Here is a 27,361-nt window from a genome sequence, read left to right as displayed (position 1 = left end):
ACAAGGGTTGCAACCCCAGTGGGATGTAACAGAAGAGGTCTAGGCCCCCAAGAATCTGGCCAAGGGATAGAGAAACTAGCTGTGTATCTAGATGCTTTATAGAAAGACTATATTGCATCAGTCCTAAAGAATATAAGTTATGTGATCAAGTTGATATGTCATCAAGATACTATAGAATTCAGACAAGACTATGTCTTTATATACTATAATGAGTCATCTCAAATATGATTCATGCAAAATATGATACCTATCTATATCTATCTATCTATCTATATATCATTGGGGTACTTGGATAAGTTAAGGGTAGCTCATATCTCCCTATAAAAATCATCCATCCCATAAAATTTAATCTATTTTCCTTTTTGTTTGCTTGTATCTTACTATGGTCTCATTCCATATTGCTTTAATCCCTATCTGTTAACAAGACAATCAGAAGAAAAAGGTGAAGGTAGTAGGGAGGAAAGAACTAATTGATGGGACAAAGCTGCTGATAGAGCAACAAGGGATGAGAACCAGTTAAGGGTAAAAGTTAGTATAACACTGGAGGAAGATATTTCTACTGTAAGATGACAGAAGAGAGACAAAGAGGAGAATCATTATGTGCATTTGGAGAAGGTCTCGAAAGATAGAGGGGTTTTTAGCCTATGGTCTCTATTTCCTTTGTTGTGAATCACAGTCATTGAAATAATTATTTCCAGGAGCACATTATTTCCAGAAGCACTAAGGGTTTTGTGGATGGTACATACAAACGATACTAATCTTAGAATAGTGTGATCTCTCTAGTAACATTCAGCATATCAGTAGATGATTTTAACACTATTGGTAAGGTAGTCCCCAGAATGGAGTTTGAGCTAGTCAGCAATTATAGAGAAGATAGGATGACACTGGTAGATTGGTAAAAATGTAAATTTCAGGAACTAGAGGTCTAATGGGAGAATGATATGATTTTTGAATAAAGAGTAACAGAACACTGAAAAGATAGGAGGTTACTGTTAGATATTGTATTTCTAAGGTGGATTATGGGGAAGAGTTGAGAGTGCTAGAGTGAGCATACAAGTCCTTAAGACTTGAGAAGTCCTGAAATTAAGAAATTGAATGTTGGGTGGGTCATTGTAAGATAGGCAACAAAGAATTCCACAAAAATGAAGAGAATGACTAGAAAGAATAATAAGAAGTCCTTATGGCTTTTCTGGTAAAAACAACAACAACACATGAGCTTCAAAAAGGGAGAACTTTACTAAAAGGGGATCAACAATGAACCAAAGGTAGAAGTATTGGAGGGGGTGGTAAACGAACGACAGAGAAGAGATTATCCTAATTAAGAAAGATGAGAAAGGAGTATCTGAGAGGAAGCTGAATGTGTACCGAAGTACAAGGACAAGCAACAGAGGTTTGCTGAAGAAATGAGAAATGGGGAAGAAATTTTATATACACACACACAGACACACACACACACACACACACACATACACGTGTGTGTGTATATCTATATCTATCTATCTATTCCAGTACTAATGGGGGGTAGAATTAGGGTCAAGAAATATGTAGAGGACTACTTACCTACATTGTAGTCTCTTAAGTCTGTGCTTTTGTCCACAGTTTGTGTTAATAAAAATACCTTAACATACTGATATCGACTTTGATCATAAACTCGTTCTTTCCACTTCCATTTTGCTTATTTCACAGACAAATTTTCCCAATCAATGGCAGCTTTCTATAGGGAACCTATAGATAAATAGGAACAGTATGAAAACTAACTTATCTTTTTGTTCCCCAGAACACATAGGCACTGTCAGCACCATTACCACAGAGATGGAAAATGGTAGGTAAAATGACTGGATAGGCACATGTGTGCACATATGTGTGTGTACATTTGTACGTATTGTGTGTATTTGTATGGGTTGACTGAAAGGAAGTCAATCACCCTTGTATCAGAATCCTGAGATTTGTGTAAGACTTCAGAAGCCAGGGAAGCAAAATTCAACTTCCTTCAACATGTGTATTCTCTCAGGCTCATGCCCTCAACCTCTGGAGTCAGGGAAAACAGCCTTGTCCCCAGTTGGAGACTGCTTTCGTAACTTCCTACTTAATGTCTGAGGGAGAAGAAAATTCAAGCCTGCTGGGTTAGGCATGAAAGAGTCAGAGCACAGACATGGATTCCCACAGGGACAACGTGAGACTAGAACAAACACCAGACGTTTTTCAACAGCTATTTTTATTTTGCCTCTTTCCTCTTCATCTGTGGAATACTAAACAGTTGAAGCTGTAGAAATTGCCATTCTTTTTCCTTTAAGAAGGTAGAGATTCTTCTTCTATGCAGTATAGGTCCAGATTTTGCTTTGATTCTTCACCTCATTTGTCCCTGCAATAAGAAAGATTCAGAATGTTATTTGAGTTAAACAGGAGCCTATAGACATGGTACCCTATAACCCAAGGGCTTGGACACAGGAGGGTTATGAGTTTGAGTTCAGCCTGAGCTACATAGAAAGACACCCTTTCAAAAGACCAAATAATCATAGGTTGGTCACACCTATAACCCTACCTGCTCAGGAAGCTCAGATGTCAGGATTGTGTCTTGAGGCAAAGCCAGGCAGAAAAGTCCATGAGATTCTTATCTCCACATAACCAGCAGAAAGCCAGAAGGACAGATGTTGTTCAAGTTGTAAGGTGTCAGCCGTGAATAGTAAAAGCTAAGAGTTTGAGGCCCTGAGTTCAAGCCATAGCATGGGTGCATGCACATACACACACAGACACACACACATCAAACAAACAAAACAAAAACCAAGACTCTGGGCTGGGAATATGGCCTAGTGGCAAGTGTGCTTGTTTTGTATACATGAAGCCCTGGGTTCTATTCCCTTGCACCAGATATATAGAAAACAGCCAGAAGTGGCACTGTCACTTAAGTGGGAGAGTGCTAGCCCTGAGTAAAAAAGAAGCCAGGGACAGTGCTCAGGCCCTGAGTCCAAGGCCCAGGACTGGCAAAACAACAACAACAACAACAACAAACCCAAGACTCTTAAAGAATATGTTTCCTCTGGAGATTTTCAGCTGTACTGAAAACTTAGCATCTCATTTATGAAGTCCTAATGATATAAGGAGCTGATAAATGATTTGTCAGGGGACTAACATATGTCTCTAAGATGTTGGAGAAAGTTAAAGAAAAGTTAAATGGTTAGAGTTAGACTACATCTCCTTCAATTCAAATGGCTCAACTATTTTAAATATAAATCAATTATTATACATATGTATCTATCAATGTCTGTGTATCTACGTTTGTGTACATGTGCATGTCTTATGTGTGTATTTGTATATATGTAGGTATTTTGTGTACATGCATAAAATTCTCATAATTTCTCAGTTTTTACAATGGGGAAAATCCTCAAACACTCTGTCTAATAAAACTCAATTATTTTCTGTAGGAGAAGCAGAGAAACAGGAAGTAATTTGTCCAAGAACACAGAGCAGTAAATGGTAGAATGTAAACTCAGGAACAGGATGTTTCACAGCTTATATTTAAACTCATTACATTCAACCTTCTGTGTTCTGTTAGAACATTCATTCACCCAATTATACATTCATCAAACAGGTGTCAAGTACCAATATTACAAAAACAAATAAGACATAGTTGCTACTCTCTGGTGTCTAAAAATAGAATGAGACACAAACAGTAATTGCAATGCTGGATTCTATCCACAGAAAGGGCAAACAATAATGACAGCCAACATTTGTTGCACACTTGCTATCTACCAGGTGTTGTGCTAAATATTTTATAATTATTATCTTACTGGAATCTGACAATAATCATCTGTAAGTTATGGTCATTATCCCCATTTTATAAAAATAGGAAAGTGAAATCCGGATAGAACACTTTATCCAAGTCATACAGTAAGTAAATTGTAGGAGTACAAAGAGAACAGGAATTCTGGGAAAACAGAGGGATCATTAATTGTCAAATTAATTGAAGAAAACTTTGCTGAGACAGGTAGCATTTAAGCTGAAACTAGAGAAGAGGAGAAGGAAGAATATGTGTTTTGGTAGAGAGGAGTAGAGATCAGACAAGCCTGAGAGGATTGTTATGATGATAAAGACTCAGAGAGAATGACTTCTGTGGCTCAAGAGTAACAGATAAGACCAGAAAGGTGAATTAGAGGCTGACTGTGCGGGATAAAATGTCTGACTTAAGATTCTGAGCTTTACTTTGTATGTCAATTGGTGACTATGAAAATCTATATGGCAGGGAGTCACAATTATCTAGAAAGATCTGTATGACATTAATGTTAATATGACCAGAAAGGTGAGAGTCCTAACACCACAGTGCCAGGCTATTATCATGGTCTAATGGTCAGAATGAGCATTGACAAGGTAGATGATTGGATCAGTCTTCTTTCTGAAATTTCCTTTATTCCTCTTAATTTTACATTCAGGGACAAGGCAGAGTAAGCCCAATTATTTATCTATATCACAGGCCTGTGAATATGTGAGGAAATATACCAAGGGTTTCCTACTTTGGGTTTTAGGTCAATCCATCGATGCTCTGGGGCCTCAATGATTCCTAAGGAGCCTTCCAGCTATGATGTCTTATTTATCTGATTCTTTGCATCTTTTGTTGTTGTTGTTGTTTTGGTGCCAGTAATGGGGCTTGCATTTAGGGTCTGTGTGTGTATTCTTAACTTTTTCTACTGGAGGCTGCAGATCTATCACTTGAGCGACACCTCCACTTTTGTTTTTTTGCTGCTTAATTGGAGTTTTATGGACTTTCTTGCCCAGACTGGCTTCAAAACACAATCCTAAGATCTCAGCCTCCTGAGTAGCTAAGATGAACCACTGGCACCTAATCAACTGTGTCTTTTGGGCCTGTCTTTATTAGCTGGCATTTGTAGGTTAGGCATTGGTCTGCTGTCCTATCTTGTTCCTTTAAGCAATGACTGCAAAAAAATGTCCCTTTGAATATTACTCATCTATGGGTACCCATTTTCTTCTTCTATTTCAGCAGTGATCCTAAGGGACATTGAAGATGGCAATGTGAGAATGTTGGGCACGAAGCTCACTGTAAAGGATGTCGAGATTCTGATGGTTGTTTTGATTGCCACGGGTGTCATCCTCTTGCTAGTTGCTCTGGCTCTTGGTGGTATGGTGTGGTACCAGCATCGGCAGAGAAAGCTTCGGCGCAACAGGAGGTCCATCCTGGATGATAGCTTCAAGCTACTGTCTCTCAAACAGTAATAACTAGAGTCTGGAGATATCCTGAGGAAACACATTTGCACTCCCCAAATCCCAAGAAACTGTGGAATAGCAGCTAACTCTACTGTGAAAAGGGCATAGGTGTTGGAGGGGCAGAGGATGGAATCAAAATTATCTGGCATTTCTTCATTTATTTATTTACATGGGAATTACATGTTTTTACTTTTCTTTAGTTTCTTAGCTACACCCAGACACTTAGGATAAGGTAAATTCCATAGTATGCTCCATAACAGATTTCAACAGCTGTAATAATATTTTTCAATTCTTGGAAGGTATGAAAATTTCCTAGAAATGGATCCTTCTTTATGAAGTAGATACCAAGGAAATAAACTCATTAAGTAGTTTTTTGGTGCCATCCAGAATGGAAGTAAGTTCAACTAAGGTCATATGAGCTCCAAAGTTAACTCAAAATTTAGGAATGTGAACACAAGCATGATAGGGAATAGGAGGTAGTGTGAGAATTGGGAACACCAATTATGTTTTGATTTTCCTTGGCAGTAGACTGTTTTGGAGAAATGTGTGGAAGGGTTATTGATGCCGTAATTGCCTACTGCCTGTGGAATCAGACATTCTTCAGAAAGTCAGTCATTCAATATTGTAAACAGTGTGGTACTGAGGGGAATTTTGAGTGGCCACCCCGTGTTTCAGGGAGCAAATTCTGTATACTAAAGTTGTTGTTAGAGCTTGGCCCTGGTGGCTCATGCCTATAATCCTAGCTACTCAGGAAGCTGACATCTGAGGATCCTTGTTTGAAGCCAGCTCAGGCAGGCAAATTTGTGAGAATCTTTCCTCAAATTAACCAGCAAAAAGACAAAAGTGGAGGTGTAGCTTAAGTGATTGAACACCAGCTTGATTGCATAAAGCTAAGCGAGAGTACAAGGCCCTTAGTTAAAGTTTCAGTACCAGCACAAAAAAAGTATTTGTTAGAACAAGCACTGAATATAGTAGTTTTGATGGCTCTTCTGTGGCTTCATCCTTTTCCTCCTCCTTCTTGCATAGGAGATTGAACTCAGGGCCTTGAGCTTGGATCCTTGTGGCTTCAGGAATATCTGTAATTGAAACAGAAGACTCTCAGGTTTCTGAAAGCACAAGTGTCTGCGGTCCTTTGTTGATACTGCAGATTTCTGTTTTGGGAAGCTATCCCAAAGAAATCTCCAAGTTAGACTCGTTGATATAGTCTATAAATGGAGCAATTCCCACTAATTTAGCCAAAATATACAATCAGGATAATGGATAAAGTATGGTATATATACACAATCCATCAGCCATAAAAAAGATTGAAAATGATAGCAAGAAAATGGATGAAACGAGATCAGTGTGTTAATAAATCAGATTCAGACACTTATATTTTATCTTTCATATATGTAATCTAGACCTGAAAAATAAAATGTTTGTCATGAATGTCAGATGGGAGAATTTTTAAAGGGATAAGTGAGGGAGGGAAGGGTTGAAAAATACTGTGGGGTAAATATGATTGAAGTACATGTAGGAAAATGCAAAAATGAAACCTGTCAAAACTATAATGAACAAGAAAGTAACAGGGCATGAATTTGATTAAAGTAGAATAAACAAAGAAAATATGGTATATAGCATGGAATATTGTTCAGCTGTAAAGAAAATAAAATTGCTATTTTCAGGAAAATAAATGGAAATGGAAATCATCCCATTATGTTAGAAAACCTAGATATTGCATGTTTTCATTCATTTGTGGAGCCTAGACTTAATAATGAGACATGAAATGTAAAAGAGGAAGTCTCTGGGGGATCTGGCAGGAGGATTAAGATGGAAATGGAAGTGCACTGATTGGTGAAGAGAATCAGTCCTATTTATATGACAACATAATGAAACCCACTCAGAAAACATTGAAAATGGCGGAAAGAAGGAAAAATAGAATATAATGCAGATCCTGTATGTATTCAAAGTATTCTGTGCACATGTATTGAATTATCAAAATGCTGCCCCCTAATACTTTCAATGTATGCTACTTCAAAATAAAAATTTCAAATTACATTACGTACATATATGGAAATACTTTGGACAATGAATATATGCTAATGAAAATAAAAAGAAAAGGTGTGATGCCATAGGTGACAAGTTTTTGTGAATGTCAGGAAAATTGGGCACAGGGTGATACAAGTCTGAAACCATACTCAACCCTGTTCGTAGGACAAGGACAGGTGGGCAGAGATCTGTTGGCCTTTTTGGCTGTGGGGAAAGGTCTCTTTGAAGACCACTATAGAAGATAGTTACTCTCCAGATGCCTTACAGTATTCTTTAGTTACATGCAAGGTTGGGTCTCTCTGAAATTGTGGAGAGAAATGGGAGTTGAGAGGTACAGCACGACCAGACACTCGGGGCTCATGCCTGTACTTCTTCCTACTCAGTAGGCTGAGATCTGAGGATTATGATTTAAAATCATTTGGGATAGAAAAGTCTATGAGACTTATCTCCAATTAACCAGCAAAACAGTGGAAGTGGTGCTATGGCTCAAGTGGTAGAAGGCCACCCTTGAATGAAAAAGCCAAGCAAGAGGTTAAGGCCATGGTTTCAAGCTCCAGTACCAACACACAAAAAAAAGAATGGTATAGCTTAAGATGGCTTACCCTCATTTCAGTATCCTTACTACTGTATTACCTGGCTAGTGGAGAAAAATGAGGTACTTAGGGGAGTAAAGATAACAGGAATGCATGATGATTAACACATTAGGAAGCACTCTCAATTCCTGGTTGAATTGGACTTCAGTTCTAGGGTGCTACTGTTGTACATTTGAGTAAACAAAGGCTTATAGAGACTACACGGTTTTACAGGAAGACCTCAGCTGAGAATTTGTTGAATTCCAAATACCACTTATGTTATCCTTTATCATGGAAAACTTGACTATTTTCCATCTGTCTTAGCCATATTGATTGCAACTTGCCTGCATACCTAATATTTTCGGTGCTTTGTTAGCAACCTCTTGAAGACCACCTGTAGAAAACCACAGGGTTGGTGCTCAGTTGTCACATAATGTTGAAGGTTGGAGTGAAAAACAGGCCAGAACCTAGAATTCAACCTTATGTGATCAGGGTCATTGGCTTTCTCAAAAGCTTTACAGGAAAACTACAGAAACAATGGAAGGGGAGAGGGCTTCAAATTGCTAGTTATTCAAGTGTTGTTAGAATATATTTAAACCATTGTAAAGCCAATGTAGCTGTAAGGTTTGCCAGAAATGAAACCCGCCAAATAGTTCAGGCAGAAAAAGGTTTATTGGGGGGATAGCAAAATGCCAGCCTGTACTAGATGGAGTTTTGCAAAGACAGAGGGGAAGGAAGAAGGTAACAAAAAGAGGTCAGGACTCATGTTGAGCTGGATTATAAAGGGAAAGGTGGGAGGACCACAGTGGATGCGGAAGGGGAGTTATGACCACGGTGGTTCAGGAAATGGCCTCAGTGGATGAGGAAGTGACTTCAGAGCCTAGAATCCTTTGCTAACTCACAGTCAGATGATTGACAGGTAATTACTGGTTTCAGGCAAGTGAAGAAAGGGGAAGGGGCAGTAGACATAAAGGTAGTTAACAGCAGAAGCCTTTTGGCTTGTAATTGTGGGTTTCATGAAAACTAAATTGTTCTGGGAGCTCTAGTCAATGAATGGTCATAATTACATAAATCTAAGAGGCCCTTAGATTGGGTGCAGTTTGGAATCTAAGAGATTAAGTTTCTTAGATGGGACAGGATGATGTTTTTTCTGAGTGTGAAATTCTCATTCAGATCTCAGGATCTGAGAGAATATATTTTTGTGTTGGGTTTAATTAGTCCAAGTATTGATGTAAGGAGTTACTTTTTTGAGTTACATAGCACTGCCATCCACTTGCTCAAGCCAGAAATTCTCAGCACCACCATATCAGTGAGTCTTATTTGCCATCTTTCCAAAATACTTTTAATTTATTTCTTTTCATTTCTATCATTAACATTTCAGTTTAAAATACATCTGTTTGTTACCTGGATTACTATGGTTTTTTTCTTGATTATTCTCCACAAATTCTCTCCAAGCTTTTGAGTCTATTTTCTGCATAGAAAAGTGATGTTTCACAAATACAAATTAAGCTTCTAGTTTGGACAACCTGTCAGATTTATCTCTACCTGAAGATAAATAGATCCTAGAAGTAATGAAAGAGAAACAATTTAAGAGGAAGGTAGACTAGCCAGAAACAGTAGGGATGAAAATGTAATTTCACAACTTGGTATAGCATGACCCTTCATACAGAAACAGCCAAGTCATGTTATACTTAAATTCCAAGAACGAGACAGAAAATCTTGAAAAGATCCAAATAGAACAACATTTTACCTACTTGGGGAACATAAGTTTGAATGACAGTGAATGCCTCTTTGAAACTCTGGAAGCTGGAAGTGAAATGGCATTATATTTTTTCAGTGATGAAAGACAAGATAATAAAAGCCAGGTGTGGTGGCTCACAGCCCAGGTGATGGGAGTTTAGGTAGCAGGATAGAGAGTTTCAAGTCACCTTGGGCTATATACTGAGTTCAAGGAAGCCTGAGCTATATAGTGAGATCTTGTCTTAAACAAGAAAAGGACTATCACATTCTATATCAGGTGAAACTGTCCATCATGGATGAAAAGCATCCTTAAACTAAGAATTCTTAAAAGAGTTTGTTGCTATCAGATTACCCACAGAGAATGGCTCAATAAATTATTTATACAGAATGGATATGGTAAAAGTAAGCATCACTGAGCATCAGAAAGTAGAAAAGGAGGATGAGTGATGTTATGGGACAATTTAAACAATACAATCAACAGACATAACATAGGACAGTGGCACATACATTGTCTTCATTTACCCCAGATCATTTATCAAGCAGATGACATGTAGGGCAAAGAATTGAAATTATATTATATGTTCCCTAACCACATTGGAACCAAACTAGAAATTAGGAGCAGAACAACAGCAGAAATATCTTTAGCACTCAGACATTTTAAAACACTAACTCATGAATCAAAGAAGTATCTAGGAAAATTTAAAAAGTACATGGAGCTAACTGAAAATGAAAATACAATATGTTAAAATTAGAAATTAGTTTTGAATAGTTATGACTAGGGTGGAAATTTATTTTGAAAATTTACATTAAGGAAGATAAAGCACTGGGTGGTAGGAGCTCATGCCTCTAACCATAGCTACTTATGAGCCTGAGATCTGAGGACTGTGGTTAAAAGCAAGCCTAGGTAGAAAAGTCTGTGAGACTCTCATCTCCAAATTGACCAGCAAAATGTTAGGAGTGGAGCTGTCGCTCAAGGGGTAGAGCACTAGCCTTTAACAAAAGAACTCAGGGACAGTTCCCAAGACCTGAGGATAAGCCCCAGGATAGGCACATGTAATCACACACACAAAGCAAGCCTTGTTCTTTGCCGTAAATCTTCTGTGTTCATTTCATTCCACAGATCTGTAAGATATGTAAAAATGGCTATTCATCATTTATCATGTATGACTCCTTTTAATACTTATATTACACTAACAAGTCTCATTCTTATAGATGGAGAATCAGACTCAAAGGGGTATGCTTCTGTTAACAAAGTTCATAGTGGGATTAAAGTTGAGGTCTTCTGACATTGTTGTCTGTTTTACCACAATGAATTGCTTCTAGTAAGTGCTGAATATATAACTTTCCTTGGTTGGATGCAGCTGGCTATTTCCAGGGTTATAGAAAAATTTATAGCACTAGATGTATATATTGGAATTGAAACTTTTTTCTTTTTTCCGCTTTTAACCTGAATTGTTAGTCCTGGGTTTCAAATCGGGGCCTGAATGCTGTCTCTGAGCTTCTTGTGCTCAAGGCTAGTGTCCTACCAATTGATCCTCAGCACCACTTTCAGTTTTTGAGTGGTTTATTGGAGATAAGATTCTCCTGGGGACTTTTCAGCCCAGGGTGGCTTCCAACCAGGTCCTCAGGATTTTAGGTGTGAGTCACTGGAGCCCAGCTTGAGGATTCTGATTTGATGCCAGCTCTGACAGGAAAGATTTTGAGATTCTCATCTCTGATTAACACCCCCACCACACACAAAAAAGCCCAAAGTACAGCTATGGCTCAAAGGATAGAATACTAGTGTTGAGCAAAATGTTAAGGAACCCAGGCAATAGTGGCTCACACCTGTAATCTGAAGTACTCAGGAGGCTGAGATTTGAGGATCACAGTTTACAGAGACAGCCTGGGGAAGGAAAGTCCAAAAAGTTAGAAGGGGAACTGTGGCTCAATTGGTAGAACACTAGCCTTAAGCAAAATAATTCAAGGATAGCTCCCAGTCTGTATGTTTCAAGCCTTAGAACCAACACACACACACACACACACACACACACACACACACACACACACACACACACACACATACACACAAAGAAGCTAAGGGAGAGTGCCCAGAACCTGAGTTCAAACTCCAATACTGGCAACACACACACACACACACACACACACACACACACACACTCATGGCAAACACAGATATAAACAGAAAATCACAAAATTAGTGCATCAAATCTAACAATGTATAAAAGCAACTATATATTGTGACCAAATATATTTTATTCTATGAGTACATTCTGGTACAAAATTGGAAAATTAATTGATATAATCCATTCAATCAACAGACCAAGAAGAAAAACTCACAATCACATTAGTAGATGCAGAAAAAAATTGGAAACATTCTCACACTCGTTCGTGATTAAAAAAAAATATTAGGCAAACTAGGATTAGAAGGGAACTTCCTTCTCTTGATAAGATACATCTACAGGGGACTTCCGGGAAGACGGAGGAGGAGCAACAGAGCCCTAGCTAAGCTCCTTCCCACATCACAGTTTTACCACTCCAGAGAAACTTTTACTCCTAGAAAGACAGCCCAAGTAAGTTATAAACAGTATAGGGATTCTGGCCAGGAAGGAAAAATCGACTTTGCTGGCCTGAAAACACAGATTTGAGCTCTGAGCGGCATCCCACTGCCACACCAGTGCCGGCACCGGCACAGTGCCCAGCACTTGGCACACCTAAGGCACACAGTGGGGACTAGGGAGAAATCTTCCAGACGGCAGCAGACAGACGCAGATCGCAGGCTGAACACAGATGGGGTAAAATCTCAGAGAAAGCGTGAGTACCGCAGGAAAGACATTCTCTCTCGTACCCACAGAGCAGCTTATGGAAGCTAGCCCTTCCCCTACTTCCAGAGCAAAGCACCATCTTTGACACTGGCATAGGGTCAGACCAGATTGGAACTAAAGTGGGCCTTGGGTAAGCTAGGACAAAGGGGCCATCTTTGAAAAGGGCAAGAGGGACCAACAAGTGAGAGCCAGCTCTGTCCAGGAGAAAGACCCCTGCCCAGGCAGGAGGCTCATCCCAGGCTGCGGCTCACACAGTCAGGTGAACTCAACCAGAGGTGCCCCACCCTGCCCGCTGGAATTTCTAAATTAAAACCTAAAGCAGTGAGCAGCTACCGGGGGGCACGGAACAACTAGACGGGAGAACAGTTCCCGAGACAGATAAATGGTCCCATCACAGAGGAAGCCCAATTCCCAGCCTGAAACGGAGCTGAATTCCATAGCCAGCTCCGCCCAAGCGGCCGCCCCACCCAGGAGGGAGGAACCTCTCCCAGGCAAGCAACTCTCAGCCAGGTAAACCAGGCCAGAGGCGCCCTGCCCTGCTGAGTCCACAGCCTATTCAGAGCCAGGCATTAAAGGCAACAGCTCCAGAGCAGACGGGAGGAGCCACTGTTCCCAAGATTGTTCACATTCCCGATCTACAGAGGACAACCAAGGCCTACCTGCAAGCTGTGTGAACCACAGAGCTCCAGGATTTCACTAACAGGGGGAAGTTCCGGTCAAAGCAGATCCACCTCCTGCAAACTGAAAGCAAGTCAAACCAGCCAAGCAGCAAAATAGACTGCAGACCATCACAAGGAAACCAGAGACTGTAGAAAGCACACCCAAAAAAGGAAGACTCCATTTTTTTCAAACATTTTTTAAGCTTTTTTTTTCATTTCTGAGATGTCATTGGTTTTTTGTTTTCCATTTTTATTTGTTTGCTTTATCAAGTTTTTTTTGTTTATCTGGGTTTTTTTTTTTATAATTTTTCTGTTTTGTGCATTTATCTTCCAGTATTTTTCTTTATTTCTCTCCTCACATTCTCTTTCTTTAAAAATTACTTTCCTACGAATAACCCCTCCACTCTTTTCTGCTAACTCTCCATTGTCTATCATTTTAACCTTGTTCTTTCTACTGATTCTACTCTACTACATATTTCCTCGTCACTGAAACTAAACCAAAATCATCACACACACACACACACACACACACACACACACACACACACACACACACATTACTCTATTCTCTTTACTACCTCTAATTTACCCTCCCGATTTACTTCCAGGACCTCCAGATTACATTGACCCTTGGTTACTGGATAGAGGGTATCCCTGCTCAATCTGAGTGAATCAAAGGGGTTCAAAGACAAAGCAATCCAGTCCAGAAAGAATATAAGAACAAAAATTGCTCATAGGGTTGTAACAGTAAATAAGTAACTACTGAATACAGAGCTCAGGATTGGTTGGTATATCAAAATTGTATTCTTTAGGAACACCAAATCTAATTTTATATACAGCTACACAAGGGATCTGTATATAATTGTGAACTTCTAAGATTTAAACAACAGAGCTTGGTAAGGTCTGCTTTGGGTCTTAAACGGTGCTCACAGGTGCTTGTAGATTGGCATTCCCAATCCAAATGGGCAGAAGAAATACAAGAAAGATGGCAAACAATGGAGTCTCATCTCCTACTCAAAACAAGCAGGAAGCAGAGCAGTCGATAGAAGAGACCCATCAAAATGCTCTTCAAAGTCTACTGATAAAAATGATAAATGAAAGGTCTGAATCTCCTCTGTCAACTACTCTAGAGAGTAAGGAGGCAAAGAAAAATTAATGGAGAATTTCATGGCCTCCACAAATAAAAAAATAATGAACTTCAAGAGTCAAATGGAAAGATCGCTACCCAGATAAAAGATTTGAGAGACAGCACTCAAAACCAAATTAATGAAGTTAATGAAGTATAGAAGTCCATGCATGATCTAAGAGATAAATATAGCAAGGATATGGAAATCCTCAGGAAAGACCAGTCAGAAGGAAAAGAGATTCAAAATCAAGTAGCTAGCCTACAGTCCCGATTAGCTGAAGCAGAGGATCGAATCTCAAGAGCTAAATATTCCCTAGAATCCATGGTGAAAGATAAAAAACCAATACAAACCCAATCCAATTGATAAAACAGATCACTCCAGGAGCTCCAAGATACAATCAGGAAGCCCAATTTAAGGCTAATAGGTATTGGGGAAAACCTTGAGAAAGAAGTTAATGCAATAGGCAACCTATTTAACAGAATATTACCTGAGAACTTCCTAAATATCCAGAAGGATAGGCCTATACAGATACAAGAAGCATTTAGAACCCAAAAACAACCAGAAAAGGACATCCCACCAACACATTGTGATCAAAACAGGATCAATATAGTCGAAGGAAAGAATCCTTAAAGCTCTTAGGGAGAAGAAAACAATCACATATAAAGGAAAAGCAATTAGAATAACCCCAGAGTTCTTAGCAGAGACCATGAAAGCAAGGAGAGGCTGGAATGAGGTATGCCAAACCCTAAATAAAAATAACTACCAACCAAGAATACTGTACCCAGCTAAACTCTCATTCATAGCTGAAGGTCAAATAAAAGTCTTCCATAGTAAGGAAAAACTGAATCAATATATCTCCACCAAACCAGCTTTACAGAAAATCCTCAAAGATGTATTATACAGGGAAAATAATCAAGATCACAATACGGACAGAGAAATGAACCCTAAATAGAAAACCAGACTATTAGATCAAGAATTGGGAAGACACAGCATTTAACAAGATAGCTATAATAAAGGAACAACTGATCATCTCTCGATCCAAATTCTCAACATTAATGGACTTAATTCTCCAATCAAACGACATAGGCTCATAAGTAGGATCAAAAATCAAGATCCATCTTTCTGCTGCCTCGAAGAGACACATCTATCTAGCAAAAGTAAATACCATCTAAAAGTAAAAGGCTGGAATCAAATCTACCAAAAGCAAATGGCCTCCATAAGCAGGCTGGCATTGCAATTCTAGAATCAGATAAAATTGATTTCAAATTAAAAATGGTAAGAAGAGATAAAGAAGGTTACTACATACTAATAAAGGGATCAGTCCTACAGGAGTATATAACCATCCTAAATATCTACACACCAAATACAGGAGCACACAACTTCATCAAACAAACACTACTGACTCTAAAAATACTCATAGACCCAAACACATTGATAGTTGGAGACTTTAACACACCACTGTCACCTCTGGATAGATCAACACACCAAAAACTGAACAAAGCAAACACAGAACTAAACAACTGCATAGGCCAACTAGACTTAACTGACATCTGCAGAATGTTCCATCCAGCAACACCAGAATACACATTCTATTCAGCAGCACATGAAACACTCTCCAAAATAGATAATTTCTTAGGGCAAAAAGAAAATCTGTACAAATTCAGAAGTATCAAAACCATTCCCTGCATTCTCTCAGACCACAATGGAATAAAATTACAGTTCAACTCATACAGGCACTACAGAAAATCCTACAATTCATGGAGACTAAACAACACACTGCTGAACCATCAGTGGGTCATCGAATAAATTAGAACAGAAATTCAAATGTTTATGGAATTCAACCAAGATGAGCACACAAAGTAGCAGCTCCTTTGGGATACAGCAAAGGCAGTACTCAGAGGAAAATTTATATCTCTGATTGTCTTCACCAACAAACTGGAGAAACATCAACTCAACAACTTAAGGAAACACCTTAATCTCCTCAAAAGTGAACAACAAGCCAAACCCCAAGTCAATAGATGGAAGCAAATAATTAAAATCAAATCAGAATTAAATCAATTAGAGACAAAAAAATCATCGAAAGAATTAACAAGACAAAGAGTTGGTTCTCCAAAAAAGCCAACAAGATAGACAGACCCTTAGCAAACCTGACCAAAAAACGAAGGCAGCACAACAAAATAAACAAGATCAGAGATGAAAGAGGTAACATCACCACAGAAACAACCAAAATTCAGAACACAATAAGGGACTATTTTTCAAACCTTTATGCCAACAAATTTGAGAACCTGGAAGAAATAGATGATTTCCTAGAAAAAAAGTGATATCCCCAAACTCAACCATGAAGATTTAAACCTTCTAAACAGACCCATATCCAGCATTGAAATAGAAACGACAATAAGTGATCTCCCATCCAAGAAAAGCCCAGGTCCAGACGGATTCACAACAGAATTCTACAAGGCCTTCAAAAGAGAATTCACACCAATATTTCTCAAACTATTCAATGAAATTGAAAGAGAAAGTTCACTACCAGACACATTCTATGAAGCCAGTATAACCCTCATCCCAAAAGGAAAGCGAACTATAGACCGATTTCCCTGATGAACATAGATGCAAAAATTCTTAACAAAATTCTGGTCAATCAACTTCAACAGATTATCAAAAAAATCATACACCATGATCAAACTAGATTGATCCCAGGGATGCAAAGTTGGTTCAATATACCAAGTTAAGTAATGCAATCCACCACATCAACTGGAGCAAGCTAAAGAACCACATGGTTTTATCTCTGGGTACGGAAAAGGCATTTGATAAAATCCAGCACCCATTTATGCTAAAACCCTGGAAAAGCTGGGATTCCAGGGAACACTACTGAATATAATAACGGGAGTTTATGACAAACTAATAGCAAGCATAATTCTAAATGGTGAAAAACCAAAGCCATTCCCTTTAAAATCAGGAGCAAGTCAGGGATATCCGCTCTTTCCCCTTCTCTTCAACATACTACTAGAATTCCTAGTAAGAGCAACTAGGCAAGAAGAAAATATAAAGGGGATCCAAATAGGAAAAGATGAAGTTAATCTTTCTCTCTTTGCAGATGACATGATCCTATACCTAAAGAACCCCATAGACCCTTCTGCCAAGCTACTAGAGCTGACCCAAAACTTTGGCAAAGTTGCAGGATATAAAATAAACCCTCAAAAATCAATGGCCTTTGCATATGTTAATGACCCAAATGCCGAGGCTGAAATCAGAAAATTAACTCCTTTTGCAATTGCCTCAAAAAACATAAAATACCTAGGAATGACCTTAATGAAAGAAGTGAAAGACCTCTATGATGAGAACTTTAAAAACATGAAAAACGAAATTAAGGCAGAATTAAGGAAATGGAAAAACCTCCCATGCTCCTGGATTGGGAGGATTAATATAATCAAAATGGCAATATTGCCAAAGGCTATCTACAAATTCAATGCAATACCCATTAATATCCCAACACCATTTTTTAATGAAATAGAGGAAGCAATCCAGAAATTCATATGGAACAATAAAAGACCCAGAATAGCAAAAACAATCCAATGAAGAAAGAACAGTGCTGGAGGAATTACAAGACTGTAATTAACAAGCTGTAGTATAAAGCTATAGTAATAAAAACAGCTTGGTATTGGCACTAGAACAGGCCTGAAGACCAATGGAACAGAATTGAAGACCCAGAAATGAACGCACAGAACTATGCCTACTTAATCTTTTATAAAGGAGATAAAAAAAATAGGATGGAATAAAGATAGCCTCTTTAACAAATGTTGTTGGCAAAACTGGTCAACACATGCAACAAACTAAAACTAGATCCTTATATATCACCCTGCACCAAATTCAATTCCAAATGGATTAAAGACCTCGAAATCAAAACAGATACCCTGAAAACACTAAAGGAAGGAGTAGGAGAAAAACTTGGACTCCTTGGCTCAGGGTGGAACTTCCTTAACAAAGACTCAGAAATGCTACAAATCAAAGAAAAGATAGACAAGTGGGACGGCATCAAACTGCAGAGCTTCTGCAGGGTAAAGGACACAGCGCGCAAGATAAACAGAAAGCCCACAGATTGGGAAAAGATCTTTACCGGACATTCAACGGACAAGGGCCTCATCTCTAAAATATATGCAGAACTAAAAAAATTACCTTCCTCCAAAACAAAACCGTAAAGGACCAATTGCCCCCTCAAAAAGTGGGCTAAAGACTTAAACAGAGACTTCTCTGATGAGGAAATGAGAATGGCCAATAGACATATGAAAAAGTGCTCTACGTCACTGGCCATAAAAGAAATGCAAATCAAAACAACATTGAGATTCCATCTCACCCCAGCAAGAATGTCATATATCAAGAAAACTAACAATAACAAATGTTTTAGTAGATGTGGCCAAAAGCGTACCCTACTTCATTGTGGGTCGGAATGTAAACTGATGCAGCCACTCTGGAAAATGGTATGGTGATTCCTCAGAAGGCTAAGCATATGACCCAGCAGCCCCATTTTTGGGCATTTACCCAAAAGACCACAAACAAGAACACACTAAAGCCACCAGCACACCAATGTTCATCGCAGCACAATTTGTCATAGCTAGGATATGGAACCAACCCAGATGCCCCTCAGTAGATGAATGGATCAGGAAAATGTGGTACATGTACACAATGGAATTTTATGCCTCTATCAGAAATAATGACATTGCCTCATTCGTAAGGAAATGGAAGGACTTGGAAAAAATTATACTAAGTGAAGTGAGCCAGACCCAAAGAAACATGGACTCTATGGTCTCCCTCTTAGGGAATAATTAGTACAGGTTTAGGCTAGTCACAGCAGAGGATCACAAGAGCCCAATAGCTAAGTGAAATGAACTCCATTTTATGGAAACTACTGTTATATCACTGTTGTAATTATTTTCCACATGTGATGTGAAACCATAGCTTCTATTATTGATGACCCTCTTGTGTCCCCTTCCTGTGGTTGTACCTACACTATTTCTGTATCTTATCTGACTACATTGTAAACCGTGTATACTGGTATTAGAACTAGGAAACTGAAAGGGAATACCAAAATCAAGAGACACAGGGTAAAAAGTCAACGACTACAAAAGCAATACTTGCAAAACTTCTTGGTGTAAATCAACAGAATAACTCATGGGGGAAAGGGAAAGGAGGAGAAGGGAGAGGGGAATGAGGGAGGAGGTAACAAACAGTACAAGAAATGTATCCAATGCCTAACGTATGAAACTGTAACCTCTCTGTACATCAGTTTGACAATAAAAATTTTAAAAAGGTACATCTATATGAAGTATAAATGGAATAAGTATCACAATGCTGAGCAACTAGAAGCTTATTCACTAGGGTCAGGAGCATGGCAAGTATGTCCTCTAACTGCTAATATTTACCATGGTACTAGAAGTCCTAGCTAATGCAATAAGACAGGAAAGAGAAAAAAAATAGTTATACAGATTGAGAGTGAAGAAAACTTCATAAACAAAGTCATGATTGCTTATGTAGAAAACCAGAGTAGACAAAAAATTTAAAGGATATTTCCTGTTAAAGACTAAGGGATAGTAACTCTTGCTACTGTGAGGATTTCCCTGCAATCTTTGCCAATGGAAGCCCAAGGATGCAATAATGTGTTTCTTCTCCTCTGTCTTTCATATGCACAGACTTAAGTCTTTCTGGGTTCTTTCAATGTGATCTTGAATTTTTCAGGAGAAACTCCTATAACCCAGTGCCTTTTTGTTGACCCTAGAACAACACTAGTAAAATCTCCCTCTCTCTCTTTCATGGGGAAAGAAAAACCAGGCTTGCCTGACATTTATAACTTTTTGGGACTGTTGAGATAAATCAGCAAGGGTCAGGAATTCCATGATCCACCTCCTAAACTGTACTGACAAAGATTCCCTGGAAGAGGAAAGCTCTTGAGTTGTGTTTTTGTTACCTGCTGCCACTGGGAAGGAGGGGGATACACAGCCATCACATACTACCTCTGGTTCTTTTTTTATGAGTCTTATCTAGGGAATGGTATTGAAAATAAATACAAGCACTGATGAGAGGCTGTTCACAGTGCTAGAAGGGCCTTGTTGGGCTAGATAGCTTTGGCTCCTAATCATGTGAAAGTTTGTGGGGAACACTTATGGGAACTAGAAAAAACAGCTGTTTACTCCCCAGATTGCATGTATGTTGGTATTTAATTTGTAAAGTTGTATCCAACATGCCTTGTATTAGCATGTATACACATATCCCATGCCATATATTTCAATACTCCCTACTGGAAAGTATCAAACTGCCCCCACATCATAACCAAAGCATAGATTTGGATACATAATTACAGCCACTCTCATGAGCTGTGATCTCTAAGGCCTCAGGGCTTACCTAGCCTTTAGGACAAGTCAGTACCAGCTAATTTGTGTCTATAAGTGGAAATTTACCAGGATTTTTCCTTTAGAACTGCATAACTCTGAACTTCACCTTGGCCTGTGAAGGGAAACATGAAGGATCTTTTCTTAGCAAGGAGTATATCCTTATTCAGGCTATCCAGTATTCACCCAGGGTTCATCAGGCCCCAGTCATGGTGTCATGAATCTTCTTTGGCATTTATAAGTTAGTTAAATTAATTTTCCAATTAATTACAGAGATTTTGTAACATCCTAGTTCTTAGCCAGTGGTAATAAAAAGCGAATGAGGCAACTGTAGTTTAAGTGGTACATATGCTCTTCCTCTATATAGAAAACAAGCAGGAAAAGGAATGCTGGGATTAAAAAAAATCATAGCTCTCTGGAGGAACCAATCTAAGTTATAGGGTCAACCATGTTTCCTTATAGGGACATTGAGGAAGTAAAATTCTGCTTGACCTTAATTCACTGGCTAATAATCTTCCTCTGTTCTTTCCACAGTGTAGGTTTTGATATCCATTATGTGTTGATAGAATTCTATACTTTGACATTGAAATATATAGATTAATAATAGTTGGTCAAGAGAAACCTCAAGCAAGAGAAAGAGAAAATGCTTCTCTTCTTTTAAATTGTAAAAAGAGAGCCATTATTCTAGGTCAGAATACAATCCTTGCACGTTACATATCTAAACATCCTGGCTCCAGAGGTTGTTGCTGCACTCTGTGAGGGATTGTCTCAGCAACTAACACAACTTACGCCTATTGAAATTCTTCCAGTGAAATTAGTTTGTGGGACTCCTAGATTTCTTATATGACTGAGGAATGAGAGAACAAAAGTACATCTCACAAGCTATAAAGGACTATAATATAATTTTCAAGTGTATCATTCACTATTTCCATAAAAATGTTCCTCCTCAAAGAGTTAAATAAGGCACAGTCAATCCAGGCACCAGTGGCTCATGTCTGTAATCCCAGCTACTCAGCATGCTGAGGTCTGAGGATCACAGTTTGAAGCCAGCTTGAACTGGAAAGTCCGTGAGAGCTCTTATCTCCATTTAACCTCCCTAAAAGCAGGAAGTGAAGCTGAATAAACCTTGAGCAAAAACAAGCTCAGGGACAGCTCCCAGGCCTTGAATTTCAAGCCACAGGAGTAGCACACACACAAAAATATTATAGTCAAGAAGTGAGACAACATACCACAGACTTGGAGAAATTATAAAATCATGCAAGAAACTCTTAAAACTCAATAGTAAAAGAAAAACTTTTAAAAGGACAAGGTTTTTTATTGTTATTATAAAGGTGGTATACAGAGAAATCACAGTAAATCAGTAAATACAACTTTTTCTAGTTTAATTTTTATTGTCAAAGTGATGTACCGAGGGGTTACAGTTTCAGATATGAGATAGTACACTTTTTGTCAAACTTGTTACCTCCTCCTTCATTTTTCTCCTAACATCCTTTCTCCCCAGCCCCCCTCCCCCACAGTTATACAGTTAGTTTAGAACATATTGTCTTTTAAGTATTGCTGTTGCATTGGTTTGACTTTTAGCCTTTGTCTCACCGTTTTGATGTTCTCCTTTTCTTCCTTGATTCAGACAAACATATGTACTATACCCAGGGTACCAAATTCAATCACAGTGACACCAGGGGCTAAACCATAGGGAAGATAAACAAAAGAAAAAAATAATTTCACATAATGCTTTAAAAGTACCAACTACGATAAACTACTTATTTCTATAACTTGGAGTTCATTTCACTTAGCATCATCTTATGTGATCATATGTACATAGCTGTTGAGCTATTATGACCTTCTGCTATGGAACCAACCCAGATGACCCTAAGTAGATAAATAGATTTCTTTTTGAACTGTGTCACTATTTCCCTCACTCTCTCCCAATTAAGGACAAGAGATTTGAATAGGTCCTTATCAAAAAGATATAGGGATATTAAATAAGTATAAAGGTGTTCAACTATATGTACTTATGAAATTGCAAACTAAAATAACAATGAGAAACCTTATTCGGATGACTTAAAAGAGCAAGCAAGCAATACCACTACTCAGCCTCCAGTGTATCGTGCTTGTAATTCTAGCTACTCAGAAGGCTGAGAATCCTGATTTGAAGCCAGCCCAGGCAGCACATTCATGAGATTCTTATGTCTCATTAACCAGCAAAAAGCCACAAATGCAGGTGTGGCTCAAGAGGTAGAGAGCCAGCCTTGTTAAAAAAAAAAGCCAAGCAAGACTGAGAAGCCCTGAGTTCAAGCCCCAGTACTGCAACTCCTCAAAACAAAACAAAATAAAAATGAAACAACAAAAGATCCAAAATAATATCAAATGATGATGAGGATGCATAGCAGCTGGCATGAATGCAATATCGAATATGCTGGTATCATATGATCCAGAAATTGTGCTCCTTGGTATTTTGAGCCACAGCTCCCCTTCCAGTTTATGGTGATTAATTGGACAAGAGATTAACTGCAGGATAGTCTGTCATTATACACTTTCCCAAACCACATACTGTGCAATATCAAGAATGTACCCTAGACTTGGTGATAAGATAGGAGAACATTATGTTGTTCTCTGACTGTGAATGAGAAGCACTGGAGTAACAAAGGATGGACTCTATACTTAGGACAAGAGGAAGTGCATTGGGAATCAAAACAGAGGTGACGAACCCCGGTGCTGGAGCTCATCCTTATAACCCTAGCTACTCAGGAGGCTAAGATATGAGACTTATAGTTCAAAGGCAGAAAAGTCAGCGAGACTCTTATGTCCAATTAATCACCATAAACTGGAAGGGAAGCTGTGGCTCAAAATGGTAGAGCCCTAGGCTTGTGCAAAAATGGTCAGGAACAGTGTCCAGGCCCTGAGTTCAATCTCCACGACCAAAACAAAACAAGAACAAAAAACACAGGTGAAATGACCTTTGAAAGGCTTGGAGAAATGGAAAGCCTTATTTGTAAGGAAACAGTGTCAAGGACAAAACCTAGATCCAGAAGTAGAGGTGAGGAAGCTGAAGCCACATCCAGGCCATCCTGGCCACAAGACAACCTGGAAATTTCTGCAAGTCTTAAGCCTAGTATGGAGATATAGTACAACACTGAATCCTCCTGTCTGACAAGCCAGCACTTAGGGAAGAAATATATTTTTTCACTACTCATATCTTATGGAATTATAGCTCTGGACCATGTTGGGGGGGGTGGCACTATCATCTGAGTTTGAGCTACTCTGGGTTCCTGAAAACAACTATAAATCAAGGATCTCAGGAACCCCTTCCCCATCATTACCACAAGTGCTTGAGTGAGACAGAGCCAAGAGATCTGGTCATGTAGGAACATGTTTTGAGTTGGATCCCCTGAGAAGTCTAGAAGATTGGGGAGCTCAGGATTTGAAGGGTGCAGAGGTTGGTGGCTCTGAAAACCTTGCATGTTTCATGTGGATTTAAATTAATGAAGTCACTCTGGAAATCATTGTGGAGGTTCATAAAAAAAATACCAAATGTTCCTGCTATAGAACTCTTCTGTGTTTATCTGAAGGAATGTAAGGCCAGCATACAATAGAGATACCTGCATGTTCATGTTTGTTTATTCCAATACTATTAATAATAACCATCTAACTATGGAATAAACCTAGTTACCAATCAACAGATAAATGGATAAAGGAAATGTTGTTTCTCCACACAGTGAAACATTATTCAGCCATAAAGAAGAATGAAACTGGAGATCATCATGATAAATGGAATAAACCAAGCTCAGAAAGACAAATAGCACATATTTACTCTCATAACTGGAATCTGGACCTTAAGAAGGGACATGAACATTAAAACATGATTATTTGGGGAAGGGGAAACCAGTAGGAAGTAGGAAGGAGAAGAAAGAGGATAAGAGTGGGAGGATGTGATTTAAGTACTTTGTATACAGGTATGAAAATATCACAATAAAACGACTTAAAGAAATTTGCAAGAAGACTGAAAAAGGAGGGAAGTTGGAAGCAGGAGAAATAAGACAGAATACTGGTGTAAATATGATTAAAGTATATTATATACATATATGGAGATATCAAAACAAAATCCCTCACTGTACATTTAATATATGGTAATAAAACACTTAAAAGTGATAGAATTGCAAAAAAATTCATGAAAGAATGAACCCTAATGAACATTATGGACTTTGGATGATAACGTATCTATCACTGCAGGCTCATTAACTGTAACAAATGCACCATGAGCTTCTGGAATATTAATAGTGTCTGTGCATGTGAATGAGGATGAGAGATACCTTGGAATGCTCTGTACCTTCTGAACTTAAAACTGTTCTAAAAAGAAATTTTTCTGAAATAATGGACATTAGCAGACTTTAGGGAAAGATGCCTGTCTTTAGTAGAAGAAATAACTGGGCAAGGGGAAACTTCCATTCTAGCCTTCTTCCTCTTGTTTTCCATATGGTGTGGAAGAGACTGTTTTTTGGGTTTTTTTGAGCTGCTACAACTCTCCTATGACCTCAGAGGAAGAACCATTGTAATGATGTTGACTTAGAAACCTGACATTATTAAGTTCCTGAGTCAATGCCAGTTACCTTGTACTTGTTAGGAGAAGAAAACAGTGCTTAAGGCCAGGTTCACATTGTACTTGGTATCTTTTTATGGTTAAAATAATTTTATGGAAACATAATGAAAATGAAATTATTTTTCATCTTCAGCTCATGGTAAACTTGGAATTTCAAAACTGAAAACAGGAGTCAGACTGCTTTACTGGGCTGTTATAAAGCTTCCTACAAACCTGCCTGTTGTCAGTAGTTTAGGCCAGTAGTCATAGATGCTCAAGAGTCTGAGATCTGAGGATCAGAATCTCAATTTGAAGCCAGCTCAGGCATATAAATTGGAGATACTTTTATCTCCAGTTAACTAGGAGAAAGCTGGAAATGGAGGAAGTATGGATCAAATGGTAAAGCACCAACCAAGCAAAAAATCTAAGTGATAGTGTCCTGCTCTGAAATTCAAGCTCCAGTCATGGCACAAACAAACAAAAAACTTCTCACAAACCTATCATATAATTCCTTAGATTCTGAGCATGTGTCTCTAGATTCTGAACAAGTATGAATTGCCTCCCATTCAATAAGCAAGTTTCTCTACCAGGTGACTGCTCCATCCAAATTGGCTAATCCATTTCTAGCCTCAGCATCAAAAATTTTCCACCCGTTGGTGTTGATTTATAAAGCTTTATTCATCAACTTTTATCTCTTCTTTTGTTCTGGCTGATGTTCTTGGTTGCCAACAATAGCAACTTTCTGCAGTTAACATAAGAGGAAAGATAATTTATGGACAGGATGCTAACAGCTCAAGAATCAATTTAAAGGGTCACTTTAGGATACCCTGTACACCAAATGTTATTTTTGCCATTCTGAAGTCTAAATTGTTTCCTGTTTCCTTGATATCATTTCATTTTTAAGATTCTGGATAAGGACACCAAATTAGCCAAGTCTTTCTACTTTCTGAGGTTCTTACAATGATAGATTCTCTTAACATAGGAAGCAGACTTCAAGGCTGAGCAGAACCCTTTAAAAGATAAAATAAAGACAAATATCTATTACATACCTCTTGATGTTTTCCCTGCTCTTTCTCTCAAGATTCTCCTATTTTTTTCTTTTAATGGTGCCCCTAGATATTGCTTTCCTTGAGTGATGCTTATGTTTCAAATGTATTCCTCCTTTTCTCATCTGAATTCTTATTCTTTCAGGGCACTGATCTCCGCTTTTGGATTACTAATTCACAGTTTAGAATTAATGAGTTTTAACAGCCAAAGGCATGATCTGACTCAGAAATATTTTCCCTTTACAAAAATAAAGCTTGTTGTGATGATGCAATCACCTCAGGGAAAGGAACCCTAAAAATGAAAGGCAAGTGACATGAAAAGTTTGCTTATTTCCTATTGCCTCACTCTCCTCTCATTGTTCACTTGCCAAGCCCAAGATGAGTATCTGGAGTATCAAAGTAAGAGCTGAGATTAAGCAAGAGTGGTGTGAAATTTCGAGGATGATTTTATGGGGCCGCGACTGAAGTTAAGTCCAGGCTGGGTACTGGTGGCTTATGCCTAAAATCCTAGCTACTCAGTAGACTGAGACCTGCGAGAACCAATCTGAAGCCACTTCAGACAGAAAAGTTTGTGAGACTCTTATTTACAATTTACCATCATAAAGCCAGAAGTGAAAGTATGGTTCCAGTGGTATAGAACCAGTATTGTGCAGAAAAACACAACAGTGCCCAGACCCTGTGTTCAAGCCCCAGGACAAGCACACGTGCATGCACACACAAACATATAAAACTAATTTTAGATAGTTTGATTTGATTTGGGTTCAAGCAGAGTGATAAATTTGAGGAATTCCAGTTCCAGGATGGCTCTGAACATTTATAGATGATTACCACATATTTCTTGGTTTTTCATTGGGGTTGCTTGCCTACAAGATATTAAGCCCTACTAGGAGAATCTCAGTAAGTCCAATAGGAACACCAACCACATCCCCAGAGTCATCTTCTACAGACACTACAGTAGGTATGCCATTTTTAATGTTGAATATGCTCCTATTTAATTGTGAGGCATAAGTCAGTTGCTTGGTTTCATGGAACAAAGGGACAATGACTTCTTTCACAGTGAATAGGACCTAGGGATACATCTTGGCCTGGAGGAAAGGAGCCAGGCATTGCTAGACCATAAGTTCTTCCTGACTACAAGAATATCTAGTGGTGTTTCTGTTTTCTGAGCTAGTACATCACACATAATCTGTG

General features: G+C 38.6%; 2 protein-coding genes and 1 pseudogene across 4 annotated transcripts in view; all 3 read left to right on the top strand.

Annotated features, from left to right (window-relative positions):
• Heph (hephaestin) overlaps positions 1 to 17,862 on the top strand; it is an 88,517-nt gene extending 70,655 nt beyond the window's left edge. For all 3 annotated transcript variants that reach the window (XM_048335879.1, XM_048335878.1, XM_048335880.1), the window contains exons 16-17: positions 6,162 to 6,166; positions 17,850 to 17,862. The gene's annotated coding sequence lies outside the window, so the exon portion shown is untranslated. The remainder of the gene's footprint in view (positions 1 to 6,161; positions 6,167 to 17,849) is intronic.
• Positions 1,502 to 7,257, top strand: LOC125343449 (hephaestin-like). The gene is made up of 2 exons (XM_048335881.1): positions 1,502 to 1,822; positions 4,994 to 7,257. The coding sequence occupies exons 1-2, from the start codon at positions 1,747 to 1,749 to the stop codon at positions 5,224 to 5,226; spliced, it is 309 nt and encodes a 102-aa protein (XP_048191838.1). The 5' UTR covers positions 1,502 to 1,746; the 3' UTR covers positions 5,227 to 7,257.
• LOC125343086 overlaps positions 9,500 to 27,361 on the top strand; it is a 66,623-nt pseudogene continuing 48,761 nt past the window's right edge.

The sequence above is a fragment of the Perognathus longimembris genome, chromosome 28, assembly GCF_023159225.1.
Source record: "Perognathus longimembris pacificus isolate PPM17 chromosome 28, ASM2315922v1, whole genome shotgun sequence".
Taxonomy (NCBI): Eukaryota; Metazoa; Chordata; class Mammalia; order Rodentia; family Heteromyidae; genus Perognathus; species Perognathus longimembris.
The sequence above is the reverse complement of the archived record's forward strand: the minus strand, read 5'-3'. Positions and strand labels throughout refer to the sequence as shown.

Bases quoted from the DNA above. Each gene is read 5' to 3' on its own strand.
- LOC125343449 (XM_048335881.1), top strand. From the start codon at position 1,747: ATGAAAACTAACTTATCTTTTTGTTCCCCAGAACACATAGGCACTGTC. The intron at 1,823-4,993 runs GTAGGTAAAATG...CTTCTATTTCAG, and splicing joins TACCACAGAGATGGAAAATG to CAGTGATCCTAAGGGACATT.